At 35.6% G+C, this 12,054-nt stretch overlaps 3 protein-coding genes across 3 annotated transcripts; 2 read left to right on the top strand and 1 right to left on the bottom strand.

The window, feature by feature from the left end:
- Positions 1-260: 260 nt before the first annotated feature.
- LOC108826605 (uncharacterized) lies at positions 261-954 on the top strand. The gene has a single exon (XM_056993804.1). The coding sequence runs from the start codon at positions 285-287 to the stop codon at positions 582-584; it is 300 nt and encodes a 99-aa protein (XP_056849784.1). The 5' UTR covers positions 261-284; the 3' UTR covers positions 585-954.
- A 7,043-nt stretch (positions 955-7,997) lies between these two features.
- On the bottom strand, positions 7,998-9,154 carry LOC130500012 (glutathione S-transferase T3-like). Its single transcript, XM_056994698.1, has 2 exons — positions 8,852-9,154; positions 7,998-8,750 (listed from the first exon to the last, which is right to left on the bottom strand). Exons 1-2 carry the CDS (start codon positions 9,140-9,142, stop codon positions 7,998-8,000), a joined length of 1,044 nt encoding a protein of 347 aa, XP_056850678.1. The 5' UTR covers positions 9,143-9,154.
- A 992-nt stretch (positions 9,155-10,146) lies between these two features.
- Positions 10,147-11,481, top strand: LOC130500010 (uncharacterized). Its single transcript, XM_056994697.1, has 2 exons — positions 10,147-10,762; positions 10,976-11,481. Exons 1-2 carry the CDS (start codon positions 10,147-10,149, stop codon positions 11,479-11,481), a joined length of 1,122 nt encoding a protein of 373 aa, XP_056850677.1.
- Positions 11,482-12,054: the final 573 nt, after the last annotated feature.

Genomic DNA, 12,054 nt, shown 5'->3' with positions numbered 1-12,054 from the left:
GATTCAATATTTAATCAAAAGTGCCAATGATATTTTAATAACAATAAAAAAATATGTTCATTAAAAAAAATTAAACTCGTCCTCTTGTTTTTAAATCAGATTCTTAGAAAGTACAAAACTAAAGTAACTCTGTTAAACCAAATTTCTTTTTTAAAAAATTGGCGGTAAATCGATTCGGTAAAAAAAAAAAACTCTGATACCTTTTTCCTCTATTTAAGTTTATACACAATACACAGTTACACACACAGACAAATCAAAGAGATCGATTATTGTTGCAGAGAGACATGGTGTTCCGCGGCGACTCGGTGATGTCTGTAGCCCATTTATCAGCTGAGATATTTCAGCGATTACGGTGGATCTCACCGTCGGATCGAATCAGAAGCGGCGAGATGTTGCAGCTCGTCTGCTGTTTTCCGCTTCAGGAGTTGGGCCGATTCGTGTTATGGTTCTGGAATTATATATGTCTTCCACCTCCAGAGATTCTTTATTTTGATGATCATCTTGATAACGATGATGTTTATGGATCATCTTCGTCTTCGTCCATTGCTAATCATCATAATTACTATCATCTTCGTTTGGAGTGACGAAAATTTCGTATTTTCTGATTGTTTTTTTTTTACTTGAGATTGTTGGATAAGTTCTTAATCTTTGTTTATATAAATCAGGGGTTCTTGAGCATTTTGGTGATTGCATATAGTTTAAGACTTCATCATTTCAGGAGCCAGATGAGCTTGTTTTGATGTATTACTTGTGTATAAATATTTGTTCTTTTGATGCAGATCATCAAAGTAACTCTGAGTTTATTATATGTTTAGCTAGTTGAGCACCTTTAATCTTTTTTCTTTGTCTTTTTTTTTTTAATATTGGTTGATAGAGATTAGTCAAACATTTCAAGTTTATTTTGTTTTCCGATATATGGGAAAATCGGTTTGATCTAGAATATCTTTCAGAGTATTTAATCAGATGATTTAATCATGCAAATTGTGAGGGTTAAGAATAAAGATCTAGATAGCTAATCAAGCTTAATATTAGATCTTTTTTAGGCTTAATATTAGATCAACAAGTGTTTTTCGATAATTAATTTTAGATGCGACTAGTACTGCATACTTTTATGTTACCAGAGACTATTGTGGACGATAAAGTTCTTGTAATGTTCTTCTTGTGTAAAAGATTATATGTTGAAGCATAGTGGTCTTAAGATGAAGTAAGGTACAATTATCAAATTCATTTATGTTCAGTTTTATGCTTAATTTGAAACATTTTGTGTCTGAGATAATGTGTTATCGTACTAACTAAAGTTCTTCGTGGGCCTTTTTCTTCATTTTTGAGAAATTTATAGGCTTCCAATTCAAGTTCTTTATCTTTGGTATTTTTCGCGGTGGAATGACCGTTTTATTTCCTACTTTATCGTCACGGCCATACCAGTTAAGTTCGATATTAGTTGGTTAAACTTGGGCCAACCAGACAAGTCCGTGCGAATAGGTTTCATGTCTTTTCTAAGTAGAAAGTTGAAGAAACCGGGACTTCTAACTCAGTTGGTAAAGTGTTCACAGCTGTGAGTTCCGTCATCTGGGTTCGAATCCCGGCCACTGGGGAATTAATATTTCGGCATCGCCAGGGACAGAGGATCGACATGTGGCAACACGTGACTAGTCTGGACCACTTCGGTGGGGCCAGGATACCTCTATATAATTCAAAAAAAAAAAAAAAGTTGAAGAAAAGGTTTGCAGTGTTTCTCAAGACTCTTTGTTGCGTGGCTTGCGTCGAACAAACTAAACATATATGTTGTCGACTTGTTGGTAAACCCGGCCTATAGTACAAGCAACTGTGGCGTATGCGAAGCCTTTAGACTTATAGGGCTCAGTTTTTGATTTTCGGTTAAGAAAACTTTGTGGATTTTTTTTCTTTGTTCAGAATGGACAAATATTTTGATTGCTGCTACGTGTGATTTGGATAATATATCAAAACGACATGATTTTCTTTTTGTATATGTAAAATATAAAAAGTTGTGGAAACTAAATTAGCAAGAATTGAAAACCCTAATTTATTCATGAATGACAAATCGAGATCAGGATCACGTAATGCGACTTTTGGATTAATCAATTTCTACTTTGAATATCTTGGTTGATATATCCTAGTTACCGCAACGTTATCTAATTTTAAGAAGCTCGCATGCTTAAAAAGACAGACTCATAAAAATGATGATACACATGGCTTACCCATAAAAACCTTTGACTGTGCAATGACGAAGCACGAAAAACTTTTCATCATCAAAGGTCCACAAAATCTAAGCTGATGTAAGTGATATTTTTATAAGAGTGTACTGGTTGTTTGTGTAAGAAATCCCAACGGGAAGAAAAGAGTTTGTGATTGACGATTTGAGAGAGATAGATTAAGAGTTTGTTTAGGTGTGTGATGATGAGAGATTCAAGAGACTTAGAGACTTAGAACAAGACGTAGAGATTAGTAACCAGAGACTTAAGACTATGAAGAAGAAAGGGGATTCCCCTACATTCAGCTTATATTATTACAATCGCAAGCATTTAGCTTATATACACAAGGTTTTACACTTAAACCCTAAGCTAAAGATAAGTAATGGACAGTGGAGATCATATGATTTGAATTAATAGATGAGATGTGGTCTTGAGCTAGCTGGTGAGATTGACTTAAAGAAGAGGTTGTGATTGCTTCATTTTGAATGAAGGGAGGAGATTGGTCTTTGCTGTAAAGGTAAAGTGTCTTTACCTTTCCAGCTTGCACACAACATCTCTTATCCTTTTGTGGCATATTCCCTTTGCTGATTTAAACACTCCAACGGTCACAATGTTTAAACCTCAGCACCCACACATTGCACTCCATTCTTCTCTTGCTTGCTTCTCAAGCTTGCGCCCTCATTTTGCACTCAACTTCATTTTTCTTTTTCTTGCTTTCTTCTCAAGCTTGCTCCCTCACTTTGCACATTCTGATATTGTGCCCACACTTTGCACAATCTGATCTTGTGCAACTCTTTATCATGATAATGTTTGTGCCCACACATTGCACATAACATTATCATGATACTTCTTTAACCTTAGCTACGCCCAGACTTTGCACATCCTCTTATTTCCATCTTTACATCTCCAAACCCTCATATCTGATCTCTTTAAGTCTTCTCTAGACTCCACTTCCAACTGATAGATGCTTTAGACTCTTTCTAAAGCTCACTGAACTCTTTTAGAGATTACATGAAGCTTGCCCTATTTATGTACAAGCTTCTCTTCTTCTCTTCAGTTCAACACTCCCCCTCAAGCTTAACTCTAGAAGATCCTGAGTTAAGCTTGGAATCCTGAAGAGCTTCCTCATTAAAAACCTCACCAAGGAAAACCCAGTGGGACAAAACCTTGATGAGGGAAAAAGAGTAAAGTCTCCAAGGCCCGGGGATTGGCCAGTGATTCTTTGTACCTTACCATCAATGTAAGGGATCCAAAGAATCACTTGGATCATGGCCTCATGTGATGGACAAGGTTCGTTCATCACTCTCCTTGCTCCATCACCAACACTTCTTGTATCTCATCTTTAGACAGACCTTGTTGCTCCCCCTTTCTCACAACCTTCTTGTTGTGATCAAGTGCTCGGACTTTCTGATCTTCCTTGATAGATACAAGCTGAGTCTTGGTTGCTTCTTCTCCTTGAGTCACCACCATGTTACTGAAACCATATGAGAATGCTTCAGCTGTTGTACCAAGCACCTCACTCTAGAAGCCGCCTTGGAGATCGCTTCACCCATTCTTCATCTTGCTTCATAACTGATCTGCTTCTCTTCTTGAATAACCGCCAATGACTCTCCTTGATCAGATCATGTCTCAACACTCCCCCTCAAGCTTGACCATGTGGAACAAGTCAAGCTTGGAAGGATTGCACACATGATCTGCATCACACTCCATTGCAACACCTTGAACTCGCCATCTTGATTGGATTGCTTGTGGAAGCTTCATCTCATCAGTGACCTCAACTCTTGAAGCCGCACTGATTGAGTCTCATCTTCCCACAGCCAAGAACCCTCTGAAAGCTCTCTTGTCTAGACACGCCACTGCCTAAACCCAAATGGCTCCTTCTTCAGCTGCTTGCAATGGCTCCTCTTGAACCGCTTGATAGCTCACTTAACTCCCCTCCTCAAGCTTGGATTAGATTTGGGATCCAAGCTTGCAAGTGAGTTTCAGTAACTTTAAGCATTAGTGGCGCATCACCACTCTCATCACCCTTCTCCATTGAACCCCAATGGCAACTACTTCTTCCTCTTTCACCCGGATGGATAGTGAACCAAGAACACTTCTTGTGAAACCTGAAACATCACTAAACTCCAGCAAAGATAAGAAACACAATATGAGATCAAACCTTGACTAATCATCAAGTTTGATCTCCACACTGTCTCAAGCTTTGCATATGATTGAAACAAGCATTAGCAAGTTCATATCATTGCAAGCTACATCACAAGTACAAGCAAGATCACACCAGAATCAATGCAAGCTACTTATGCAATTTTTAAACTCTGCCTTACCTACATCTTGGCTATGAATCCAAGTGTATCAACCTAAGGCAGACAAGATTAATATGCAACAGCTTCTCGGCTTCAATACAGGAATGCAATGCATCACTATGAATCGGAGCTTTGCATACAAATCACACACCATGCTTCAGCCTTTTAACAATTCTATCTCATGAATGCATGCTGGAAAGATTTAAATCTATCACCCTAGCAATACACACCAACAAGAATCAGGCTAAGCACTTTTAAACAACTCTCTAGCAATTTTTAAAACACTTCTCAACCTCAAAACACAACTCAAACAGCAACTGGGACAGATTCTCAATGCAAAACCATTAAGCAATCTTAACAACAATCCGCAGCCCTGTTAACAACACCACAACACAACCAGATACCAACACAAGATTAATAGCAAGATGGGTTTCAAGAATCGCTCACATAAGAAACCAGGTTGGTTCCTTTAACTTCTTTATGAACCGGCCATGACTTGTTGGACATTTGAAGACTGGATCGTCTCCCACCTTCTTCTTCTCCTTCAGTTCATGGCCACCATCTTGCTTCTCTTCACCCAAAGACCCCTCCTTTCTCCATGCTTGTAACTCGCCATCACATCTTCAAGTGAAAGCTACCACCTTTCTTCTTGAAATGAACTCGCCACACCAGTTCCAATAGAAAGCTATCACCTTTCTTCTTTGGACAGAGAAGAACAGCTAGCTTGGACAAAGCACAAAGCTTTTGGTTGATCAGACCAGCTCTTGCTCTTGAATCCAATGTCTTCTGTCTTCATGGGCGCCATGGGATGGTGAGAATCAGCAGCAACAAGCTTCTGGACACCAGGGATGAACACGCCTTCCATCTTCAGGTGTTGAACATCTTCTTGGCTCCATTGCTTCTGTTTGCTTCAAACCGGCATGAGAGGAGAGCTTGGGAGATGCGGAAGCTTTCAGCTCAGGTTCAGATGAACCTGGCTCTGATACCATGATATTTTTATAAGAGTGTACTGGTTGTTTGTGTAAGAAATCCCAATGGGAAGAAAAGAGTTTGTGATTGACGATTTGAGAGAGATAGATTAGGAGTTTGTTTAGGTGTGTGATGATGAGAGATTCAAGAGACTTAGAGACTTAGAACAAGACTTAGAGATTAGTAACCAGAGACTTAAGACTATGAAGAAGAAAGGGGATTCCCCCACATTCAGCTTATATTATTACAATCGCAAGCATTTAGCTTATATACACAAGGTTTTACACTTAAACCCTAAGCTAAAGATAAGTAATGGACAGTGGAGATCATATGATTTGAATTAATGGATGAGATGTGGTCTTGAGCTAGCTGGCGAGATTGACTTAAAGAAGAGGCTGTGATTGCTTCATTTTGAATGAAGGGAGGAGATTGGTCTTTGCTGTAAAGGTAAAGTGCCTTTACTTTTCCAGCTTGCACACAGCATCTCTTATCCTCTTGTGGCATATTCCCTTTGCTGATTTAAACACTCCAACGGTCACAATGTTTAAACCTCAGCGTCCACACATTGCACTCCATTCTTCTCTTGCTTGCTTCTCAAGCTTGCGCCCTCACTTTGCACTCAACTTCATTTTTCTTTTTCTTGCTTTCTTCTCAAGCTTGCTCCCTCACTTTGCACATTCTGATATTGTGCCCACACTTTGCACAATCTGATCTTGTGCAACTCTTTATCATGATAATGTTTGTGCCCACACATTGCACATAACATTATCATGATACTTCTTTAACCTTAGCTACGCCCAGACTTTGCACATCCTCCTATTTCCATCTTTACATCTCCAAACCCTCATATCTGATCTCTTTAAGTCTTCTCTAGACTCCACTTCCAACTGATAGATGCTTTAGACTCTTTCTAAAGTTCACTGAAAACTTTTAGAGATCACATGAAGCTTGCCCTATTTATGTACAAGCTTCTCTTCTTCTCTTCAGTTCAACAGTAAGTACATATTGCAGATATGGAAATGGCCAGTCCTACTAGAGCAAGTTGCATTGACCGGATTTTAATCTCATTGTAAGATTATTGTAGGACTCTTCTAAGTTCTAACTTCTAATGATCGGTCATTAGTCCATTTGAACGTTTCTCTCCAATTAATGGTCAAGCAAAAATATATAGCTATGTCGAATTCAAAATAAATGCTTCCGCCTCAAATTATCTAGATCACCAGATGCGTCCAAGAGTCCAATAAGCATCAAATGGATTATCTGAACCGTTGATGCAATCTGCGTTAATCACTTTTATCTGTTTTAAAGTGCACGCACGTTAGACATAGACTATATGCTTTTTGTAATTAGAAAAGACAAGGGTAGTGATTAGCGAAGATGATGACGCAATTAGAGTATGTCGAATGTAAAACTTCATTTTTTCACAATCGAATAAAAATGATCCAATCCAACTCTATTTCTCACTCCATTATAGAATGATAAACAAAAAAATACTTTATTATTCTATTTATATAGTAAACTTCATTGTAGAGTGATAAATGAAATAGAGTTGAAGCATCTTATACTTCATATTCAGTAAAAAAAAATAAAGTGGGAGTGAAGATGCCTTTAATTAAAGATTTATTAGTAGTATATTCTATTAAATTAAGAACATGGTCTATTGATATATATTTAGTTCAACTATCATTATTTCATTTAAAATCAAATAAAATGTATATATCACTTTTACATAACACAAATATGAAAACTAAATTAAAAAAAATATATAAAACAAAAAATATATCCACAATTTAGAAGATCAGAATCTAATATAACTTCAAAAAAGAACCATGTAAAGTCTTATCTTTTCTACTACCAACTTACACAGTCGAAGATTATCTAACCAAAAAGAAAGAGTTAATATTTTAACAGATCTTATAAATTTTTGTTCTTATTAGTTACTGTTGACTTCGATTACGGGCTAGGAACCTTATTTTTCATGGTTTCTGATATAAGTTCAGGTCTTAAATCTTAATTACAAAATTTCTTTAAGAGCTATTCCAACGGGACGGCAAAACATTATATTTGCCGTGTCTCACCCTCCAATGGGACGCCAAACCCAACGGCATAATTAAAGTTTTGGTGTTTTGTGAACAGTGTTACACCATATTTGGTGTAACACTGTTCACAAAACACCAAAACTTAAAATAATTTTTATTCTTACTTTTACTTTAAAATAATATATTTAAATGAATATATATCAGTTAATTATACTTTTAACATATATTAATAAGCAAATTAATTAAAAATACAAATAAATATCATCAACTAAAATAAAAAATTATTAAAAACATATTATTACATAATTAAAATTAAACACACATAAAATTACATAATTAAAACTAAAAACACATAAAATTACATAATTAAAATTAAACACACAGAAAATTATCAATTAAAATCAAACACACAAAAATTACATAATTAAAAAAAATACACATAAAACACACAAAATATAAATTCTAATAATAATCTAATAAATTCCGGGAAATCCATTTCCGTCTCCGCTAAGCAAATTATAGTACTGAGAAAAATCTTGTTGCTCACTTGGTGATTTTGGGTCTTCATCTTGAGGTTGTTGTCCTTGAACTTGACTTCCTTGAGCTTGATCCCCTTGAGCTTGGTCTCTTTGAGCTTCATATGCTCGATATTGGGATCCATGATATTGGCTTTGAGAACCTTCTCCGTGTTCTTCATATTGGGTTGTTGGTACTCCTTTACTTAGAATCACCGCTCTTTCATTTTCAATATACGCACGTCTTGCTGGATCAGTTATAGAACTCAAATCCGCGAGTAACATTTTTCGCTCATGTTTCTTTCTTTGTAACTCTACTTTCTGTCTTTTAATTTCGTTTCTTTCAGAAGTACCTTTAACCATAGCTTTTAGAAGCTTATCATTTTGCTCCATCATTTGTTTAAATTGTTCATTAGAGTGTTGTTTTTTCTTTGCTTTTTTCACACCCATTGGTCTCTTTGATAAATTACCACCGGATTCTTCACTATTTAAATTTAGATCGAAGGAATTCATACCAAGGGATGGCGATGACTCATCTTGGTTTGATGAAGACGATTTGGCATTACGACTTTCTTCTGAGAATGCAATGGCTCTGTTGCTGTGGTTATTTGAAAAATTTTCAATACCTTTAAGGATTGGCCAGACGTGATCAAATTTGAACCCTTTCTTGTATTTGACATCTTGTGTCAATAACATCTTCGCTTGGTTTAACTGATTTTATATTAAGAAAGAGATAAATGTAAACAAGTTAGCAAACATAAAAATAATACACTAGGAGCAAATACAAACAATATCTATTTATGCACACTTACAATGTCTTGTTCGGAAGCACCGCTGGGATTTTTATTTTCAATCTGGTTAAAACATCCTCTCAGCTTGGAGACTGCAGAAAGAATTGTCGTCATTCGGGTTTGCAAAGATCTTCTCGGTCTTGGTTGGGTAAGAGAAATCTCAGATTTTTCATATTCAGTTTGAACTCTTGTCCAAAACTGATCGCCTGATTGGTTTATCCCTATGATTGGATTTTGAGAAACATCAAGATACACATGACATAAGTGTTTATCTTCTTCAATAGAATATGATTGAGAGCGAATTGAGGCCATTTTTAAAGGAATATTAATAGTAAGAAACTAAATACAAGATGGTGTGATCATTCAACGAGAAATATACATTTTATAGACAAGTGAAGGCAAAAGTAATTGTGACATCTTGGCCACAAAAATTCAGAGATATTTTGGTATTTTTATGAGATAATTATAATTGATGTAAAGATGATGAGACTTGTGAGTGCAACGGCTAGATTTTGGTCAACAAAATTCAATGGGTAAGATCAATTGTTTTTTTCTGAGATAGTGGTAAGGGACATAAAGATGATGCGACTAATCAAAGCAATAGTTGGATCTTGGTCGAAAAAATTCAATGGGTAAGATCAATTTGTATTTTTCTTAGATAGTGGTCATTGATAAAGATGATGAGACTGATTAAAGCTATGGTTGGATCTTGGTCGAAAAATTCAATCGGTAAGATCAATTTGTATTTTTCTTAGATAGTGGTAAGGGACATAAAGATGATGAGACTTGTGAGTGCAACGGCTAGATTTTGGTCAACAAAATTCAATGGGTAAGATCAATTTGTTTTTTTCTGAGATAGTGGTAAGGGACATAAAGATGATGCGACTAATCAAAGCAATAGTTGGATCTTGGTCGAAAAAATTCAATGGGTAAGATCAATTTATATTTTTCTTAGATAGTGGTCATTGATAAAGATGATGAGACTGATTAAAGCTATGGTTGGATCTTAGTCGAAAAATTCAATCGGTAAGATCAATTTGTATTTTTCTTAGATAGTGGTAAGGGACATAAAGATGATGAGACTGATCAATGTAACGGTTAGATTTTGGTCAACGAAACTCAACGGGCAAGATCAATTTGTATTTTTCTAGATAGTGGTAATTAGAATAAAGAAGATGAGACTGATCAATGCAACGGTTAGATCTTGGTCGAAAAAATTGAACGGGTAAGATTGAATTACTTACACTATAAAGAGGATACCATATATGGAAAATAAGATGAATACCATCATCATCTTCTATTAATTCTTACAAAAAATGAATTTCAACTATGGAAATTCATCTTATATACCATCTTCTTCTTCTTCTTCATCTTCTTCTTCAGATGATAATTATTACGAGGACATACAAAACCAAGTAGTATCTCAAATTACTGCTAACAACAATTTTCTCATCACTCATAACCTATCTAACTCGGAGGGTTCCCACGGTGGATCTATTCCGGGTCATGTAGTTATCAACCGTGACCGAGAAACTTCTTCTCGCAATCTGTTCAATGATTATTTTTCAGATAATCCTTTGTTCTCGGAGACGATGTTCCGACGAAGATTTCGGATGAGCCATCCTTTGTTTATGCATATTCATGATGCTATACAAAGATATGACAACTACTTTGTCCAGCGAAGAGATGGTGTTGGTAGACTTGGGTTGTCTGGTCTGCAAAAAATAACTGCTGTATTTCGGATGTTGGCGTATGGGTTGCCGACGGATTCCACCGATGAGTACATCAAAATAGGAGAGTCCACTGCTATAGAAAGTATGAAACGATTATGTCGTGCTGTTGTCGAGGTCTTTGGAAGTCGTTACCTTAGAACACCTGACGCTAATGATGTTGAACGACTACTTCAGATTAGAGAACGCCGAGGATTTCCAGGTATGTTGGGTAGTTTAGATTGTATGCATTGGAAATGGAAAAACTGCCCAACAGCTTGGGGAGGACAATATGCTGGTCGTAGTGGATCTCCTACTATTATTCTGGAAGCTGTAGCTGATTATGATCTTTGGATTTGGCATGCATATTTTGGTCTACCAGGATCTAACAATGACATTAATGTGTTAGAGGCGTCTCATCTTTTTGCTAATTTAGCTGAAGGAACTGCTCCACCCGCTAATTACGTTATTAATGGGAAAATTTATAATACGGGTTATTATTTAGCTGATGGTATATATCCAAAATGGTCCACTCTTGTTCAAACAATTCACGATCCACGTGGTCCCAAAAAACAATTATTTGCAAAGAAGCAAGAAGCTTGTAGAAAAGATGTGGAACGTGCATTCGGAGTATTACAGTCACGATTTGCAATTGTGGCTGGACCAGCACGCTTTTGGAGTAAGAAAGTGTTACATGATATAATGACAACTTGTATCATAATGCATAATATGATCATAGAGGATGAACGTGATGTTGATGCAATAATTGAAGAACGAACAGAAGTCCCAGCTGCTGAAGTTGAGATGACGGGTGAAGATGATGCTCGATTTCAAGAATTCTTAGCTCGACATAGAAAAATTAAGGATCGAGAAGCGCATATTGAACTTCGTAATGATTTAATTGAACACTTGTGTTCTGAATATACTAATTCTGAAAATTAGTATGATGTATTTTATTTCTGGTTATTTATATTTTATGCATTGTAATTTTGTTTAACGGATTGTAATCTTATATCTTTCTTAATTAATCACTTAATTATTATTATTTACCAAAACTAAATAAATTATTCCAATTAATTTCTTCAGTTTTCAAATTATTGATTAATATTTATTTTTTTATCAATTGTAATTTTATATTTTATTTATTAATTAATTAACTGTGTAAAAAATAATTATTTATTAAAACTATTAAAAAATAAACAGCAAACTAAATTAAATATTATAATAATAGTGAATATTCTTTTTGGTGTGTAATTTGGTGTTTGTGGTTGGAGATGAAAAAGAAAGTGAAACACCAAAACACCAAATTTGGTGTTTTTTTTACACCAAATTTGGTGTGTAGGTTGGAGATGCCCTAAGGCATTACTAATACTAGTTTTAAAAGTACAAAAAATAACAATGGTAAAAAGAGCCCTTTTTAATTGATTTACCAAAATCTCTTTTTGTGGAATCTCATAATGATGCTCTGCTACACTGTTTGACTCGTATTGGATTCCTCACCATTTGTTAGATTTA

Source organism: Raphanus sativus, chromosome 9, assembly GCF_000801105.2.
Source record: "Raphanus sativus cultivar WK10039 chromosome 9, ASM80110v3, whole genome shotgun sequence".
Taxonomy (NCBI): domain Eukaryota; kingdom Viridiplantae; phylum Streptophyta; class Magnoliopsida; order Brassicales; family Brassicaceae; genus Raphanus; species Raphanus sativus.
This window is presented reverse-complemented; position numbering and strand designations above follow the sequence as displayed.

Excerpts from the sequence above, each read along its gene's own strand:
- LOC108826605 (XM_056993804.1), top strand. The coding sequence starts at position 285 with ATGGTGTTCCGCGGCGACTCGGTGATGTCTGTAGCCCATTTATCAGCT.
- LOC130500012 (XM_056994698.1), bottom strand. The coding sequence starts at position 9,142 with ATGGCCTCAATTCGCTCTCAATCATATTCTATTGAAGAAGATAAACAC. Across the intron at positions 8,751-8,851 it reads GTGCTTCCGAACAAGACATT|TTAAACCAAGCGAAGATGTT; the intron begins GTAAGTGTGCAT and ends ATATAAAATCAG.
- LOC130500010 (XM_056994697.1), top strand. The coding sequence starts at position 10,147 with ATGAATTTCAACTATGGAAATTCATCTTATATACCATCTTCTTCTTCT. Across the intron at positions 10,763-10,975 it reads AGAACGCCGAGGATTTCCAG|CTGAAGGAACTGCTCCACCC; the intron begins GTATGTTGGGTA and ends TTGCTAATTTAG.